This window comes from Pagrus major, chromosome 7 (genome assembly GCF_040436345.1).
Source record: "Pagrus major chromosome 7, Pma_NU_1.0".
Taxonomy (NCBI): Eukaryota; Metazoa; Chordata; class Actinopteri; order Spariformes; family Sparidae; genus Pagrus; species Pagrus major.
In genome coordinates this window covers 11,402,715-11,421,446 of record NC_133221.1, presented here as the reverse complement: position 1 = coordinate 11,421,446, position 18,732 = coordinate 11,402,715, and the positions used below count along the sequence as shown (strand labels likewise).

Sequence of the window (18,732 nt, the reverse complement as noted above, 5' to 3'; positions counted from 1 at the left end):
GAAGATGCTACACAGCCCACTGTGGTGCTTTCCAGGTCCATTTATAGTCAGCACTTTAGCCCTTTGAAACTTTGAAAGTTTCTGCATCTTCCTTCTCTTCTTGGGCAGCGGTGTTGGAGGTGTTAGATTTACAAAAAAGAAAAAAAAAACACAGGCATCTATTTTTGGTAGTCGTCCTCCCTTGCGCCTCAGCTGCATCCCCTGCTGTCTTATCCTCTCCTCTGTTCTTTACTTTTGAAATGTCTTCTTCCTCTACTTTATAAACTCCCACACTGATTCTCTTCTAAAGGTTTCCACTGGTCTGCATCGGACTTTCAAGAGCTTGTTGACAGTAAAAGACCTCAGTCCTTTAGAGGAAGCTGGGTATGCATGCCGTGTTGTAGCAATGTTGAGAGGTTCAGAGGAGCTCTACATAATTACTCCCTTGTCTAATTACTGAGAGTGTTGTGTACACGCCGTACACTGGCTGATGGGACAGTGGGCAAGCACTGCCTCCAAACAAGATATGGAGAAAGAGAGGTGTATGTGTGTGTACGTTTATGTGTGCTTGTGTGTACGTACGGGTGTTAATGAGCGTGTGTGTACAAGGTTGGAGTTCAGCATCTCGTCTAGCATCACGATGAGAGGAACTGAGAGGAGCTGTCTAATCCTCCCGATGTGGCGTCCTGGCCTAATTGGGATATTTACTCAGTAATTAGCAGGTGAGAGAGACAGTGGGAATGTAATTGGGAATCTCAGTGACTAGACTCACTATCCAGACAGTCGGCTCCGGGGCTCCATCCTTCCTGCAGCCCATTAACTGCACCCTGGGACTGAAGAAGAGACAGAGGATGCCAGTGAAGAGAGGGAGGGTGGGAATAGAGCTGCACGAATAGAAGCACACAAATGCACCCAATACAAAAAATACCAATAAGAGTACCATATTTCAGCTCTCAGTGAAGTGATAATGTGTCACTTCAAAAGATGAAATGGCATTTATCATTCCCTCATATTATTGCTCCATAGATAGTCGATTAATCTCTGTCAGTTGGATCATTGTCTTCTCATCTGTCCGTCAGTGGCACTGAATAAGGGATTTCTTTGATGACATACCCATGGGGAGGCTTCACAGTACAGCCTTCAGATGGTGTGAAGTCTGAATACGTTCCGCTGAGAAGGTTTCGACTCATTCGAATGAAAGACTTCACCCTTGTGAATCTGTGTTTCAAATAACATTGTGGACAGCTACTATAGAACAGAACACACGCTCAGATTTTTGGTCCTCTGGGAGTCACAGTCTGTGACTGTTGCTGTAGAGTCGAAGAAGAGAGAAAGCTCTTTGCAGATGAATAACTGCACAGTGTGTTATTTTTTTTCTTTTTCTTCCTTTTACAGAAAGTGTCCCAGTATACCATCATCGTGCAGGCCACGGACATGGAGGGCAACCTGAACTTTGGCCTTTCCAACACAGCCACTGCCATCATCACTGTCACAGACATCAACGACAACCCTCCCATGCTGACCTCGAGAACTGTGAGTTGGCTACAAATAAGGGAGTGGGGAAAGGGTAATTCGGAGGAGGAGAGGGTTTGGTTTTCAGTGAAGAGGGTGGAAATGATTGTGAGTGTGTTGGAGTAAAAGACAGAAAAGGCTAAAGAGAGAATAGCCAAAAGGAGAAAAGAAATTACTGTTACAGACAGGACAGTGAGGGAGGGTTATGAAGTGCAAAGGGTACTTGTAGAGGATGCAAACACACACACACACAGACATTCACACACAAGCAAAAACGAATTCATATCATCGACTTTCATCAGCAAAAGAAGTAGAGCCAGTAAATTGTTAACGATTGTTGTCATGATAGCCATATTTAGAAAGATGATTGCATTACAGAAGGTCATTATGGAGAAAGAGGAAAAAATTAAAAGTCCAAAGTAATGTACTGTATGTAATGTATCAGTGCGGTGCAATGCAGCAACATCATCGCTAAATGAATAAGTGAAGTGGGATATTTAGTGGTGTGAAAAAGTTTACTTCCGTTTATTCCACTCTCGCTGAACTTCATCTTAACCCCCAGTCGTTTCTCTCAGCGCTGCTATGTTTAGATGTGCGAGTGGAACAGCTGAGGTGGCAGCAGTATTTCTCACTGACAGCTGGAAAGTGGAAACAAATTCAGAGCTATTATTCGCATGGTTTTTAAATAAAATTCTCAGGAGTCAAATTTTTATTTGAAGTGGCAGAGACATGCATATGTTTGGAGAAGTAAAGATGGTCAAAAGTGGAGTCAGCGTGTCTGCATTCTAATTTCATGTTATGATGAAAAATCTTTCTCGGTGTGGGTTTGGCCTCAGGTGTCAGAATTATTCAGTATGTGTGCTTTCCTATCAGTAGTGATGAGAGCAACGGGCCTGTTGGGTAGATAAGGTGCTTAGCTCTGCAAGTGCATGGATAGAGGCCGAGGCGGTATCAGCAGTACAGTAGGCTCGGCTCTTTGAGGTGGTAGCAGAGGAGTTAGCATTAGCATTTGCCCTGGGGGCTATTAAGACCCTATGATGATGAGTTAGCGCTGGCGGTAAGCATGTGTCAGCCGTAGAGCTCATCAGAGAGCTGCTACATCACACACAGTAGGAAATGTACAAAGAGAGGGCAGAGGAAAAAAGAAAAAATTACACACAAAGGAGATGGTGAGCAAAAAGAGAACAAAGAGGGAACAGGACTTGATGAGTGGATCACCATGTAGACTCCAGGACGAAAATTGAAGAGAGGGAAAAGTGATGAGAGAATGATTGGGAGAGGAGAAAGAATGAAAGATTATTTTGAAAGACTATTTTCTACAGCAGCAGTGATAAAGCATAGACATGCACTGCTGTAAATCACAGGCCTCTCCTGACTCGGCATCCCCCTCTGATTTAAGATTCTCTGCTGATGGCGGCGTATTGATGATAGTGGCCGGTAATAGATTCATATTCTCTCACTGTATTGCGCCGTGTTTAAGTGCATTTCCATCATCGCCACAGAGAGAAGTTAATACCATCATGGATATTGATGATAAACTTTAGTGGAGGTTTTGGAACCACGGTGAGCAGAGCACTTTTACCAACTCCCTTCATAAATCACCCATTTTAGTGGTGGGATAACATAAAAGCCATTTTGTTGAGAATGCAGGCCATTATGCAAATATTTAGTGTTTGCAATAAACCCCATAGATCTTTCAACATGTCCCAGAAATATAAAGTTTGGGGAATTTGTCTTTAATGTTGATGATTAATATTTCATCACGCCTATCAGAGGCTGGCCTATTTTTCAACGGGTGGTGCATGTGTACGAATGTGAAGGCTTTAGGTGCTTATTCAGTGCTGCATACATGCTTTGCATTATTTCTGTGATGCAGATAGATGAGATTAAGTGTTTGTTTATACATACAGTACTGCAACAGCAGTTGCTGTATCTTACATGGTATGGGGTGTTTTGTAGTTGTACATGCAGACCTACAATCATGCAATCAAGGGTATCTCTGCACAGGATTCACTGCAGTTCTTACTTTGGCCTCCTTCCTGTACTATCCACACAAAGTTCCTATGATGAAGTTCCCTGTCACCTCTCTCCTCCCAGTGCCTCCTTCAGTCTTCCCCCCGCTGCCAAGATAGTGACAGAAGGATGAGGGTGTGGGCAAGAGGTGTTTTGTCAAGTGCTGTGAGAAAGCCAACTGGATTCTGTGCCAATCACAATCAAAGAGCTCCCCCTCCTTCCCTTTAGTCCAGCACAGGGGGGCAGGGTACAGTATCACAGGAAGAAAACCTACCTGATCAGAGAAAATCTGACCCTCTGCTCAAAGACGACACATTCATACAACAATTCACTGTTGAAATGAACCCCACTGCAGTATGCTACCAAAACCAATTAGAGAAAGAATCAACACGATATCCGGCTAATAAGTCGATAAGGGAGAGAAAGAAAAAGAACAAGGTTTTTCCGAAAGAGATTGAAATGCACTCTTTTTAAAATCACAAATGTTGAATCGCAATCCATTCGTGACAACAACTTTCCACATATCAAAGCTGACTGTCCTAAAATAGTCTGAAAGAGATGGAAAAATCATTGAAGTGAATTTAATATATTGGAGAATTATAACAAACTCATGGTTCTAAGGAAAAAACTGACTCTTTAAATTCTCATTTGAAAAATTGAATAAAATCTGAATGCTAGTCAGCTTTTCAATGCGCTTGCCTCCTTTTTTGTTTGCTGAATAGAAATCAATACTTCAGTTTTTATGAAACAGAGCTGCTCAAGTATAGTTCAAGCCTAAACACTTCACTCGCATTTTAAAATAACAGATGACATTTAATTTCAGTGAAGGTCTTCGAGACTCATAGTTGACTTCTTGTGCACTTAAAGTTGTTGTTTACACAGTTATCCGTCAAGAAATTAATTAGCTAAGTGATTGTACTGATGATGGAGTGTTTTATGTGAAGGGAAATCAAAAAAATTGTCAGACCAGGTAAGATTGCCAATGGGAAAAATAAATAAGACTATTATTACTTGAGCTCTGAATGCCTATAAGAGTGTGGTATTGATAATAAGAGCGGTGGTGGACCCTTTAAAGTCTTCCATCAGATCTGGTTAACTCTTGCCCTCGGTTGTTACTGTGTACCGCGAAACAAGATGCTCAAGGGCCCTTAGGAGCTCAAGAGACATCTCTGAAGTTTTCTTTTATTGAATTGGCATTGGGGAGTCCCTGAACCAAACCACAGCAATAAACCACTCACACACACACACACACGCACTCACGCACGCACACTCACAAACATACGACAGCCTGCCTACTTATCCAATGCAGGCAGTGCATCAGGACCACCCGGACTTGTCTGTTGTCTTAAGAATGTCATTGAGTCTCTGAACAGCTCTCCTGACGCAGCCCCCTAATCTGCCCGCTGCTGTCGGCTGTTTGCTGGGTGATGCGAGGGTTGCCAGGCAGGGTATTATGGTCTGTTGGAGTGTTTGGTCTGGGGCTTTGCTCTTTGATATCCTACACTCACATAAGCGGCTCAGTGGATCTTCCACGCCTGTTACCCACGGTGACTGTACGGTGCTACATGCCTGTTGCCTCCAGATGAGGTGAAGACATGCCAACATGCTCACCTTCTGACCTGACCCAATTGGTTAAGAGTTGACGGGTTGTTTGTGGAGATGGGGCTGCGTTTGATTTTTTATTTATTTTAATTTTTTTCAGGGTAATCGGTGCAGTTGTTGCTGTAGTTGGTTCGTCTTTGCGGGATTTATCCCCTGAGCCTGTACAGCTTTGATCAATCCCCACCATAACAGACACATGACAGACAGCGGCTCACTCCTCATCAGGCTTATCAGGACAAAGCACATGTGTTTGTACAGCACAGGGACAAGTAAACGCCACTCATATGCGCTCAAACAGCTGTTTTAACCCACCCCACTGTTGGCTCGTTTCTGCTCATACATTCTCTCCTCCTTTGTCACTCTGGCTTTCAGAGGAATGAAATATTATTGCTCATCAAGGATGGGCACTTGAAATGCAGAAAAAGAAGAAAACACTGAAACTGGAACAACGCCCCTGTGTGCATGTGCTTGCGTGTGTTTACTGCTTGTTTACTACTACTGTGGTAAAAGCAAGATCATTAAACTTGCTCTACCTGAAAACCTGAAAGGAGGACTGGCTCTATAAAGGAAAATGGAAAAGAGAGATATGCACTCAGCGGCTTTTTGTAGAAATTGCCACACTCTAATGGCTCAATGAATCACAGTCCAAATAAAGATGTTTTCAAGCAACAGATCACAAGGTAAACTTTTATTCTTCTTTCTGCAGTTTTCCGGTGAGGTCCCAGAGAACCGGGTCGATGTTGTGGTGGCTAATCTGACGGTGATAGATGCTGATCAACCGCATTCCCCTAACTGGAACGCCGTCTACAGGATTATCAGCGGGGACCCCTCTGGGCACTTCACCATCCGCACTGACCCTGTCAGCAACGACGGCATGGTCACTGTGGTGAAGGTAAGATGCCAGAACATGCTCAGCTTCTGGCCCTAAAGAGGTCAGAGTGCAAGAAACATCTCTCTTTCTGCGCCGCATGTTAAATCCCCTCTGGATTTACACACAAGCCATAATAATAATAGACTAGAGAGGTAAATGGGGACAGGCTGGGGTCTTTGCCTTTCACATGCCCCTTAATGTCCAAATGAGAGATTGTAGGCCACTGCGCCCTTCAGAAACAGCTCATACACTCACGCACAGACTTAAACACAATGGCTGGCGAGACCACTGTAGCAAATTAGGTATTGATTTCTCAATTACAAAGGCAACAGTTTTTATACACTCATAATGTCTAGCTGCTGTGCGTAAATGACAGCCATGTCTTGTAACAACCTGCTGTTCAAGTGTTCAGACGGAGGTTGTCCAGAGGGTGACAACCCATTTGGCAAAACTACAGGACAACAAAAAAAAATCTCTATGATATTTGACTTTATGTGTGTGTGTGTGTGTGTGTGTGTGTGTGTGTGTGTGTGTGTGTGTGTGTGTGTGTGTGTGTGTGTGTAGATGGGTTTCTTGTTGAGTGACCTTTAGCATCTGTATTCCTGTGTTCATCCATGAGTGACTCATTGCAAATGTGCATATCATGTTGCATGTTTTTGTAGAAGTAGCTTGTTTATTTGCGTGACCCAGAGGACCCAGGGGTTCTCTCCTCGTGTATCTGACTCCTGTGAGTTGCATCTCACATCCCACGATAATGTTTAAAAAATAGCAATAACATCTCCCTGTAATTCCCACAGCAGCCTGAGCAATGAGCATTGGCATTTTGCTTCTCTTCATTATCTCTAGATGACTGCCTTTTATAATCCATTCCTCTCACTCCCTGATGTAAAATTCAGCAGGCAGCCGGGTAGCCGTAAGCCTCCATAGAGACCCATGGGAGGTTATCAGGAAATCATAAAATAAGAGACAGGACACCCCCTGGGAAGAAACAAGAAATAGACTGTCTCAACGAGTAAACAGAGCGACTTCAGCTCGCTTCGGTGAAGTCAAGAAGCCATAAGAAGGATACCTTGGTGTTCCTATTTTACCACATCGCATCACACTGACACCCAGGTATGGGGCAATCTCCCATGAGGGACCTGGGCTTCTTTGTAAACAAGGGCTGAGGTCTTAACCAGAACATGTCACACATTTACACCGCACTCTGGGGAGTTCATGAGACACATTCTCATTTTGCCGCACGGTAATGGAGCCAGTAGACAAACAAGCACGCATAAAAACACACAAACAGTGCCGCTTGGTTCGAATGAGTCATTAAGATATGTAAATCACGGCTTATGATAAATACGGAAGATGACAGGGGGAAATGGAGAGGAGGAGAGAAGTGAGGCGAAGACAGATTTTTGAGGATTGAGAGAGACCACAGAGAGCATAGATCACAGAGATCAAGGGGAGGAGAGGGGGCAGAGGTGAGCTGAGGATGGGGTGGGAAGTCGAAGTGCGGTGGAACAAATTAAGTAAAAGGGAAAGAGTGGAACGAGTGAAGCGATACAGGGGAGATGTAGGATGTGATGGCTCTTGGGCAAAAGATGGAAGCCGTGTTATTGACCTCTCACCCCTCTGGCTTCCCTCAGGGTGTGTGTGTCTGAGCGCTTGTGTGTGTGCTTTACTTCGCCTACAGCTATACTCTAGACCTCCCTATCCTCTGAATACCGCTGGCTGCAGATCAAAGAACCTTGAGCATGGCTTGCCTGTAAATGGGTTCCCAGTGCACCTTGGGGTCACACACAAATACACAGCCATGTGCTCACATTAGCTCATATCGTACGTGCACGGCTATACACATGCGACCAACTAACACGCGCGCAAACACATCCTCTCCGGTACCCTTGTCAACGAGCTGCCTGATTAAGAATGCTTTTTTATATCACGGCCGTGCTGCCACACTGTCCACTCATAACACTCAGGCAATGCAACATACAGATGTGCCCAAGATCATTAACATCAGCATCAAACAGCACAGACACAAGCCTGTGTTGGTAATCACCATCCGTCTGTTTAGGAATGTGCCAGCAGTACCAACGAGCAGCTTATTTGTTCTCTTTTTTCATTTCCTCGCTTGTTGTTGTTGTCATTTGAACCTGATCGTGTAGTCTTCATTAGGAGAGCACAGAACTGTCACTCTGGTTTAGGCTCAGCCAGCACAACCCCCTGTAGATTACACATAAACACACATACACATACACACACATGCTCAAAAGGCAAAACCATGACAGCACCCTATGAATAGTCTGAGCCTTGATGCCTCTGCTCAGGATGTGTGTGTGTGTTTGTGTGTGTGTGTGTTTGTGTGTGTGTGTGTGTGTGTGTGTGTGTGTGTGTGTGTGTGTGTGTGTGTGTGTGTGTGTGTGTGTGTTGGTTAGTTGTTTAGAGAGACTGTTGCTCCAATTCATCAGGGGACCACTTGACACAACATCTGTTCATTTATCATGTCCTTTATCATCAACAGGGTCCAACGCTTACTCCCCAGCCACAGGCAGAAAGAGAAATGTTGACAGGGCTTTTAACACTATATGCAGCATATTATTTATAGTACACTCCCAATTCTTGAGTACTTGACATGGCATGCTCATAAAAAGTAATTACAATAATAATAATACTAATAGTGGTGATAATGACTTTATTTTCTATTTTCCTTGCCTGTAAATCAATAATAAAGACTGTAGGTTTTAAATAAAGAATGTATTTATTTTTAGGATAAAAGAAGATTGAGACTTGAGGGTTGAATGAGACAAGACCAAGACCAGTTCGAGTCTCACACTGCATGGCACACTTAAAATAAAATGTAGAACCTGCAAACTATAGGCACTCCTAAAATGACATTTCTGAAAAATCCACATTTATAAAAAGCCATGCACAAAAGACAAATGAAAATTCCTCTTCATTCACCTTTTTCATTGACACACACACACTTTAATTTAGTTTTGAGACCAAGACCGATCTCGAGTACTACGGTGCTTCATTATCTGAAAATTATTTTTTACTGCTTACCAGGTAAAAGACTGAAGGACCACAATTTTATGTTTGAACTTTCTCTGTCATTAATGTCTTTCCTCCCTCCAGCCAGTAGACTTTGAGATGAACCGTGCCTTCATGCTGACGGTGGTGGTGTCCAACCAGGCCCATCTAGCCAGTGGCATCCAGTCCTCACTCCAGTCCACAGCTGGGGTCACCATATCTGTCCAGGACGTCAACGAACCTCCATACTTCCCCACAAACCCAAAACACATCCGCTTTGAGGAAGGCGTCCCCGCTGGCACCAGCCTAACAACCTTCTCAGCCTCAGATCCTGATCGATTACAGATGCAGCAGACAATCAGGTACTCAGTGAATTTCAATAGAACAGACTACCGAATGGGAATCCTAATTGGGCTAATTCTGACATTTTAATAGCATGCCATTAGTTTAATTTTCTTCTGGTGCAAAATCATTTAGATCTGATTAGTTCCATTAAATAGGGTCTGTCTCTACTGTAGACCCAGCAAAGTATTGGCTGATTGACGCCTGGCTAGCTGTAGTAGAAGTATAAGCCTGGCAGAAATCCCTCCATATGCACTAACAGCAGGCTAAAAAGCCTCTTGGACAGGTTCCATGTCAGTAGTTAGGGGTCAAAGTTCAACAAGGGTACTATATTTTGGCATCCCCCATCTCTCAAAGTCTTACTGTGCTTTAGTTTATGAGCCAGAGGAGAACTCAGAGTAAGGAGGGGAAGGTTAATAGGGAGCAATAGCCTCGTGGGTAATCAGAAGTGTGTGCATTCTGTAGGTTGCATGAGCGCATACATGCACATGTACACACACACACACACACACACACACACAAACAGCAAGAGTAAGGAATAACAGAAGAGGCGGAGGGAGGGGGGAGAATAAAGAGAACAGCTGGCTCGAGCCCAAACGTCTGACACAGCATTATGTCCACCTGCAGTGTTCTTTCTCTGTGCTAAGCCTCCCTGGGTTTTAAATGTAAACCAACCTTTAAATGACCAGCAGACCTTTCCTCAGTCCTGCTGTCAGCTTGACAGTCGCACCGACTGCAATGGCTCCTTCAAACTTGATGGTAATTTATTAAGTACACTTTGCTATGAAAGAGAAAAACTTGTATATTAGGATCACATGCATTTCCAATCATGTAGTTTGTCCTCATAGATGGTGGTTAAATGTAACTAAGTACACTTACTCAAGTACTGTACCTGAGTAGGAATTTGAGGTATTTATTTCATGCAACTTTATACTTCTACTTCACTACATCCCAGAGACAAGGGTCTACCCTTACTTTTGATACTTTATGTATATTTTGCTAATAATACTTACATACTTTTATTTAAGTGAAGGTGAATGCAGAACTTTTGGAGTCCTGTCAATGGTATATCGTATTGTATCATAGGAAGTGGAGTATTTTCAGTTTTTTACTTTTACAAAAAGCAACAATATGTACCTTTCTGGATATGTCTTTGTCCTGACAGACGTGTTTGTTAAACGAAAAAAAAAAAAAACTTCTGATTTCATTCCTTTAGGGGTTATTGAGACTGATAATAATAACAATTGTGTAATATAATATCTTGAAACTGATATTTTATGTGATGGTTATGACAGAAAATATCATACCGTTGCAACCCTAGATGAGACTCAACGATCAACTATCTTTCTTTAAAAAAATGACATATTGTTGGTTTAAGTAAAGAATCTGAATACATCCTCCACTACTGCTTATAGATTATAGTGAGTGTATTGGTATAATTTACCTTTCAACCCTTAACACTCCAACAGCCCATTCCCTCACATTTTCTCTGGGGAATAGATCTAAACAAATTTCCCGGTTAATTTCACAGCAAATGAGAGTAAATTGGGTGTACATTATAATTTAGGAAGACGCCAAAGTCACCAGCTGGGCTCTATCTCTCTCGCTGCCCCCTCTCTCTCTCTCTCTCTCTCTCTCTCTCATCTCCCTGTTGAATTCACTTTGACCTCTTTGGTTTCCCCCCAGGTTTTCCATGACCTGTGCAAGACTGCAGCACTTTACATCTTGGATTTAAGTTGGCCTTTTACAAGCACGCCGTGGTCCTGTCACGCTCTCCTTAACACAGGCACACAACAAACTGAATCTCCTTCCTCTGCTCTCACCACATGCACAAAGAAGCAGGGCTGTAGAGATCGCAAATCCACCACCTCATTCATTTGGCTCCATCTGGATAGGATCACTATCAATCCCCCTGCTTTACACCCATTCCATAAAAGGTATCTACTCTAGACTGTTATGCAAGGACACTAATCACAGCTGTTCCTGCCGTCTTTTGAATCCTCATTATTCTGGAGGAAATTCATTCTTGCCCATCAGCTAAAACCATGCACAGCGTTTGAATCAGCCTATTAAACTTTCATTTTCAAAGTTTTTTTCCCACACAACTGATCTCAGTGTGCATTACTCAAAACCTTATCAATCAAATAGCTACCTGCCATGTCTGTTTGCATGAGACCGCGGTTTGTGTTACATGTAATTTATGACGTGTCTTTGCATATGACAAAGAGCTGTATGTCTCAGTAAATGGATGGTGCAGATATATAAAGAGAACAGAGACAAGGAGAAGATTTAGAGGTAGCCGTAAAAGTCAAAAGTAAGGTGAAAGAAGACCTTAGGGACAGCTGAGGGAGGCAGAGAGGAGCTGAGGACGGGGAGCTCTATCCGGGTCAAGGTTTGAACTTGACAGGTGCTTATCAAAGGAGGGACAGACTGACAGTGTCCTGTTGGGGATGCGAAGGAGGCGATGTGGACAGGAGCAGGGCGAGAGGGGGGCGGGGAAGGGGGAGTATGAGGGCTCATGCATCACTCGTCAGACACCTGACCAGTAAGGTCGAGCCATGGGACTGGAGACACTAGCATAAATGATTACCCAAACCGCCTTGGCTAAGCTTGAGACATGCATTTTTCATCCTCAGGGTCGGGGGTTTGAAAAATAAATGTCATACCTCTCCCTGCTGCTTGCTAAGATCACTAACCTGCCAAGCCTAATCATACATCCAGCTATGCTCGCACACCGACCAACTCCCAAATGAGAGAAACCTTCAGGTAGAGGAGAGCTCACTTGGAAAAGCATTGGAAATAAGACAGGCACAGGAAGGGATGGTGAAACTTTCACACAAAATATAGCAATTTATTCCAAAATAGCACTAGAGTAAACAAGGACTGTTTACCTTTCCAAGAAGGCAAAAAATTGGCCTAGCACTTCATTAAAAAGTTAGCGATGGGGACTGCCAATTGCCCACAGTAATGTTGTTGACAGTTGGGACTTGTAAACAAAAACACGGTGGGCGCTTTCACAATCATCACTCTAATGGCCAGAGCAGCCCGATCGTTTACTGAGCGCTATCTGAAAAAGTGAGTGACTGTTTAAAGCCAACCCCATTCTGCCCTTCACTTATCTGGAGTTTTCCTTTGGAACAAACCTAACAATGCAGTGGATTGTCTATTCGGTGTGTTGGAAATTAGCTTGGCCACTAAGACCGTTCATTCAAGACTTCATTTGCTTCATGTAAGGTTTATTACATCTGCACTGAGGGCTGTTTAGGAGACTTAATTAAAGTGTAGTGTGGTGGACTCTCTGCTTTGTGAACAAACCTTTATGTTATGGCTTTTATCATCAGAGTGCACACAGCCACTGCTATCAGGCAATGTGGCTGCAAAAGAACAGGTTCTGGTGGTATTTTATAACTCATTATAGAGGAAAAAAACTCCATTAAAAAACACCACTCTTTATTTAACTTTTTTTTTCTGTTCCTGATTTTCAAGCGTAAGTTAATCCAATTAACAAAAAACAAATTTTCTCACTTCTGTTGTTATAGCCATGCAGATAATGTTGGTTATATTTGCTTCCACCCCAACATTGTGGAGGTAAATAGTATGTCTTTTGTGTTACTCAGATTTAAAGGAAAAGTGTGACCTTCTAGGTAAGGCACTTTCTTGCTGAAAGTGTTAAAAGAAGATCAATGCCACACTTAATGTCTGTACACTAAATATGAAGCTGGAGCCAGAAGTTAATCAGTTTACTTTAGCTTAAGACTGGAAGAAAGGAATAACAGCAAGCCTGCCTCAATCAAGAGGCAAACAAAAATCCACCTTTAGTACTAGTACATGTTATATGTTGTTTTGTTTTTTTTGTAGAATTATGCACAAATTTATACCCCTTTTCAACTGGTCAAAAATCACACTTAAACCTGCTTAAACCGCGACTGGCTAACTTGAATAAGGATTAAAAAATGTAATCATGTAGCCCTTACTGACTTTGCAAATGTTATCAGACCGAATGGCCCAAATTATGATAGTGAAACGAGTCATTTTGCGGGGTTGTGACACTCAAAAGAATGTATCCACCGTTTTACAGACGCTTCTTTCACAATGGGTCTGTTGTTGCTTTCTCTTCTGTTACAACTGTGTCCAGCGCATTAGAGACGTGAAAACATGATGTCAGTGACGTACAACGTAATGCTTCAGATAAAAATCACAGACAGGCTGCCTTGTCTGCGGGAAGTGGGAATGGGGTCAATAGGCGATTTTTAGTGGAATTTGGTGGAAAAAAGGTGTAGTTTAATAAAAGCAACTTGAGGTTTTTGGGGTGGAATTGTGTGCTGGGGTGTTTCTTGGCCTCAACCAGTGACTTCATAGAATCTTGTCGTTACTGTGAAGTTACCAGGCAATTAGCAGTCCCCAGGACTCCAGTTTCTGTACAGATTAAACAAACAAGACGTGCTTAATGCTAAGCTTATCATCTGCTGTCTCTACAGTTATATCTTCATATTTAGCATACATATACTGCATCAAGCAGCAAACTCCAGGGCTGAAAATTGAAGCCACAAAGGAAGTGCCAGAAACCGCAGTTCTTTGACTGGCCACTTGAAGCTGGCTCCAAAAGCAAGTCAATCCCCAAAGACCTTCATGTTAAAAGACCCAACTTTACAGCAGAAATAAACATGTCTACAGCCTGGTACAAAAAAAACTGTACTGCAAAAACTGTACAGAGTACATTTTTTTTAACTCATCATATTTTTAACTACATTTTTGAATGGCTGGGTTAAGAGCCTTGCTCAAGGGCACTTCAGTGGTGGTAATGAGGGAGGGGCAAGCTTTGTCTTTCACTTTTCCCACCCGATTTATCCTGCCGGTCCGGTCACAAGCTTGCTTCTCTGTCCTTTAGGCCACCATAATTAAACCGTGTTTGCAGTTTGAGTTCCTGTCAACAGTGTATCGTATTGTATCATAACGTATGGTCTTACAGATCTCTCTTTTATAGTGGGGAAAATGCTGCAGGGGAATTTTTTGCTGCAATAATAAATGAATGAGTCATGCAAAATTAGGCACTGCCGAGATGGTGATGCCGAAGCCATCACACTGAGCTTCACACTGTCTTTACAGAAACGTATGTGCAATGTCACATAAATGTCAAATCATTCATTGAATACAATCAACAACATGTTTTTTTTTCCAAGAACAGTGTTTCTGATATTTGGGTTACCAGACCTTTTAATTTCCTTCTGCTCAGTAAAAAGTGTTCCAGCTTGTCTGCCTTCCACTGGAAAGACAAAAAGATTTTTTTTTCTCTCAGCCCAGAAAGAGAGAGTCAGCTTGTCATGGCATAGCCAAGAGAGATGCAGTTGGACACAGAAGAGCCGTAGGTATCAAGTCAGTCTTAATGAGCATAATAAAACCAGATAATACAGCCATGCTGCTTCTTCCGAATGTCACCTCTTCATGTCTCTCTTTCCCCTCCCACCCATTCCTGAAAATTTCCCTCACTCTTTCATCCCACCCTCCCACTGTGATGGACTCAGAGTAGTCCTGGTGGTGATTTCACAGTCAGACGGTTAGTGGCTGTGGGCTTGGCTACCCTGTGTGAAACCGTCAAGAGTATGGGAATGTCATCTCTGTGATCCCTTTCCCCGCACTGCGCTACGCCTGGGATCATGCCCACTGCCTGCTGGGAAAATCCCACCTCCCTCACTGCAGGAAAGAGATTATACTCTCTGTCCACCCCTGCTGCCCCCCCCCCCCCCCTTACCGCCATCCAACCCGCCAGGCATTCATTCTCCACCAAGTAAGCAGAAATGCACATGCAGTATTAAATGTTAATAAACAAGTGGGCTGTATACTGACAGTAAGTATACTACAGTTCAGTAAATATAAAAGCAAAGTTAAGGTCAAATCCATTTCAATTTGGATGGATTTTAAAGGTGGAAGTGTATGTCACATAACAACATGGCAGTATTGCCCAAACTGACATTCAGTAAATGAAACCAGGGTGATGGCGAAACCTTGTTGTGTAAGCTCAATGTGTCACATGTCCACCGTCGATGTCTTGCACACAAAAAGTGAGATTGCAGCCAAGAGAGGTGGCAGTTGATGAACTCTGAGACAAGGATGAGAAGATACAGACAGGGATAAGAAAATGTATGAATACAAAAGCATGGCAAGATGAGGTGAGGCGGCACAGGTCGAGAGAGATCAGATAGAATTGAACGTGTGGAACGAGTTGAAAGCTACAAAAGCCCGAGAAACAAGAACAGTTAGATCAGAGCAAGATTGGGATTCAGTCCTGGAGATGATCTCTGTTCCTTCCATGCTCTTTATCCCAGGGGAACATCACCACCTGCTACCACATCCACTTTCCTGTTTGATGATCCTATCATACTGTCTTCACCCTATACACACAGGAACATTTGCAAACATACAAGCACCAAAGCATGCATGTATATAAGCGCTTCAGGCGGTTTAGCCTTCCTCAGCATAAGCAAACACTTCCTAGAATATGTGCGTCCAACACACACACCGGCAGTTGCAGCAGTGCTTAACTAGGGAGGTAATTGACTTCAATGCCTGGTACACAGGAGTGAAAAATGAGGTGAAATTGACTGTAGGCTGCAGGCTCTGGAGGAAAAGTCAATGAAGAATTAAACTGTGTGAAGGTCAGGCTGTTGTGATTTTGTGAGTGTGTGTATGTGCTGGCAATCTCTGTATGCACAGACGCAGGAGAAAATTCACAAGTGTTTGTAAACAGGGGTACGTCAGCACTAACCTCTCTATCGATCTGTCTTTGTGTGTCTTTAGGTATTCAAAGCTGAACGACCCCGCAGACTGGTTGTCCATCAACAGAACCAATGGACAGATCATCACCACAGCAATGCTCGACCGGGAGTCTGTCTATGTCAAAAACAATATATACGAAGCCACATTCCTGGCAACAGATAACGGTAAGAGCCATGAGCATTTTTTATTTAAATCAGAGTGATCAAAGTACATCCACAAAAACTGAATACAGTATATTTAAAAAAATAAGAAAAATAAGAGACAAATGGAAAGAGATGAAAACAAACAAACAAACAAAAAGAATTCCCATTGTCATGCCGAACATGAGTATACATGAGTATAAGACATCCTAGAAATCACACTGAAACCTGCTCTTAGTCATTTTTAAAGCAATTTCACTCTGCCTATGTCGTGTATGTGGCTTATACTCAAGGTTTATGACCAGAGGGTATCCTCTTAAAGCCTCGAAACCATCTGCAGAGATGTGGGTGGTCTGAGTTATTGACTGCAACTCTTCCAACATAGTCGAAGTGTCCTTGAGTAAGACGCTGTTGATTCCAGTGCAACTGGATGAATGCCTTGAATGTTGATGGTGCCATGTGTAGGTAAATACAGGTTACAGTGAAAAATATCAGAAATGCAGTTTGCTATTTGATGAAAAATGAAGACATTTGTGTGGATTTAGAGGGATATAAGGACATGAAAGCTTTGCGGCGTTCAAGCGCAGTGCAGCTGGGTAAGAGTTAGAGAAAAATCCTAGATTCACACAACTGGTCACACTCTTGATCCTCTCCTCCTTCTTATCTTCTATCCATGACTGCCTTCTCCTTCCCTTTCTCACAATGCAGCATATATATTTGTTCTGCCTCAAGTTTAACTGAGCACAAACTCAATCACAGCAAACAAATAAGTTCCCTTTTTCTCAAGTTGAAGTGAGTGCTTTTTCTCAAGTAAAAAGGAAATGCTTTTCTCCCCCTCCCAAATTACCTTATCTGTGACGTGCAGAGCGCTGGTGTGTTTACCTTAAGTTAAGCAGGCTTTGAAACAGTGGTGTTTTTATAGGTGTGAGCATGCGTGAAGAATGCTCTCATTTCAAAACACATTTATATCATGTGCATATGTGTGCTTTGCTGTATGTTTTTTCTCCGGTGATTGACTATGTCAGACACCATGATGTGTAACGTGCTGAGTTGATGGGCAGGAAGAGGAAGCAGGATTACAGGTTGACTCACTCCTGTTGTTTGGACTTCACAAACATCTCATTTGCTCCCCTCTTTTCTTTCCCTGTTATTTCCTGGACTTCTTTATAATTTCCATATATTACCTTATTTCCTTCAAGAACCTATAGGCCCTTTAGAAACAGTTTCTTTTGTCCACCTGACCTCTAAGGTTTGGATAATATTGGTCCGTGTGTTTGTGTGCGTACGTCAGTCTGACTATTTGGGTGTTGCTGGAGTGCCAGCCATCATAATATGAGAGGGATTATGGTAAGAAGTACTATGAGACAGTAAGGATAGTAGGATGGGACATGGAGAGGCGGTGACAGCATGGTGAGAAGTACACTTGTATTTCGACCAGATTTTCATGTCGCCCCCCTGACACTATCTGACTGCCTAAGACCCTTCTGACACACACCTATGGTATTGTTTATGTGCTCTTCAAAGAGCATATGGTCTGCTTGCTACAAGTCTTTTCACCATGCCTCACATCTCTGAGCCCCCATCAAAAAAAGGAGTTAATACAAATCCTTTTGAGGAATTTACACAAACATAATTATTTATTTAGCTGGTTAAAACCCACATAATTCTCCTATCAGCTGTGGCAAGCTGCTTCCACATGTCCCCCATACATGGGTGGGATTAACAAACCAACAGAATGGGAAAGCTTCTGTGTGTATGTGTGTGTGTGTGTGTGTGTGTGTGAGAGAGAGAGAGAGAGAGAGAGAGAGAGAGAGAGAACCTGTTTGTTTAAGAACCACGTGTTTATGTTTCAGTATGTACATGTATTGAATTTGCATTTTATACTTTTCATTAACTATGTATGCACATAATACGTGTGCTAGAAAGTAATGTTTTAATAGCGTCAATCAAATGAAATGTTCCTCTAAATACCTTGTAAATGTGATGTGTGCTAAGAACAACAGCATCAAAGTTAATTGACTTCCGGAGGAGTTGGAGCTATGTGGGCACTACAGTGGTGCATTTGTCAACTTGCTGTGAGAGGAGAGCAAGAAAACACAGCTGGTACTGGTGTATTGATGCTGCAAAAAACGAGTATTGAAAACATTTAACCTATTCAGAATCAATATGTGTCGATGTCAATCTGCATCATATATTTTCTACAACACTACTCCAGGCTATAAAACAGTAAACCTTTTTTTTCTGAAAGGTTGTGGTGTAGTTCCAGAGCTACATCCATCATTGATCACTTGATAAGTCAATCAGTTGAACTTACCACCAGTCAGACAAACTGTTGACAGACTCACGCTGTGTCTCACTCTTCTTGTGGCAAATGTCTTGCTCTGTTGCCGTGTTTAATTGGCAGATCTGTCAGCTTTGCATAAATCTTAGTAAATTACATCGCCCTTATCTCGTCCCAGAGATGGCCCCTGGGGTCGCTTG

At 42.7% G+C, this 18,732-nt stretch overlaps 1 protein-coding gene across 1 annotated transcript in view; it reads left to right on the top strand.

The window, feature by feature from the left end:
• Nucleotides 1-18,732, top strand: part of LOC140999817 (cadherin-4-like) — a 232,336-nt gene that overhangs the window by 206,242 nt on the left and 7,362 nt on the right. Inside the window, exons 9-12 of the mRNA XM_073470359.1 lie at nucleotides 1,375-1,512; nucleotides 5,813-5,998; nucleotides 9,101-9,357; nucleotides 16,133-16,275. Of these exons, the coding sequence (XP_073326460.1) occupies nucleotides 1,375-1,512; nucleotides 5,813-5,998; nucleotides 9,101-9,357; nucleotides 16,133-16,275 (724 nt within the window). The remainder of the gene's footprint in view (nucleotides 1-1,374; nucleotides 1,513-5,812; nucleotides 5,999-9,100; nucleotides 9,358-16,132; nucleotides 16,276-18,732) is intronic.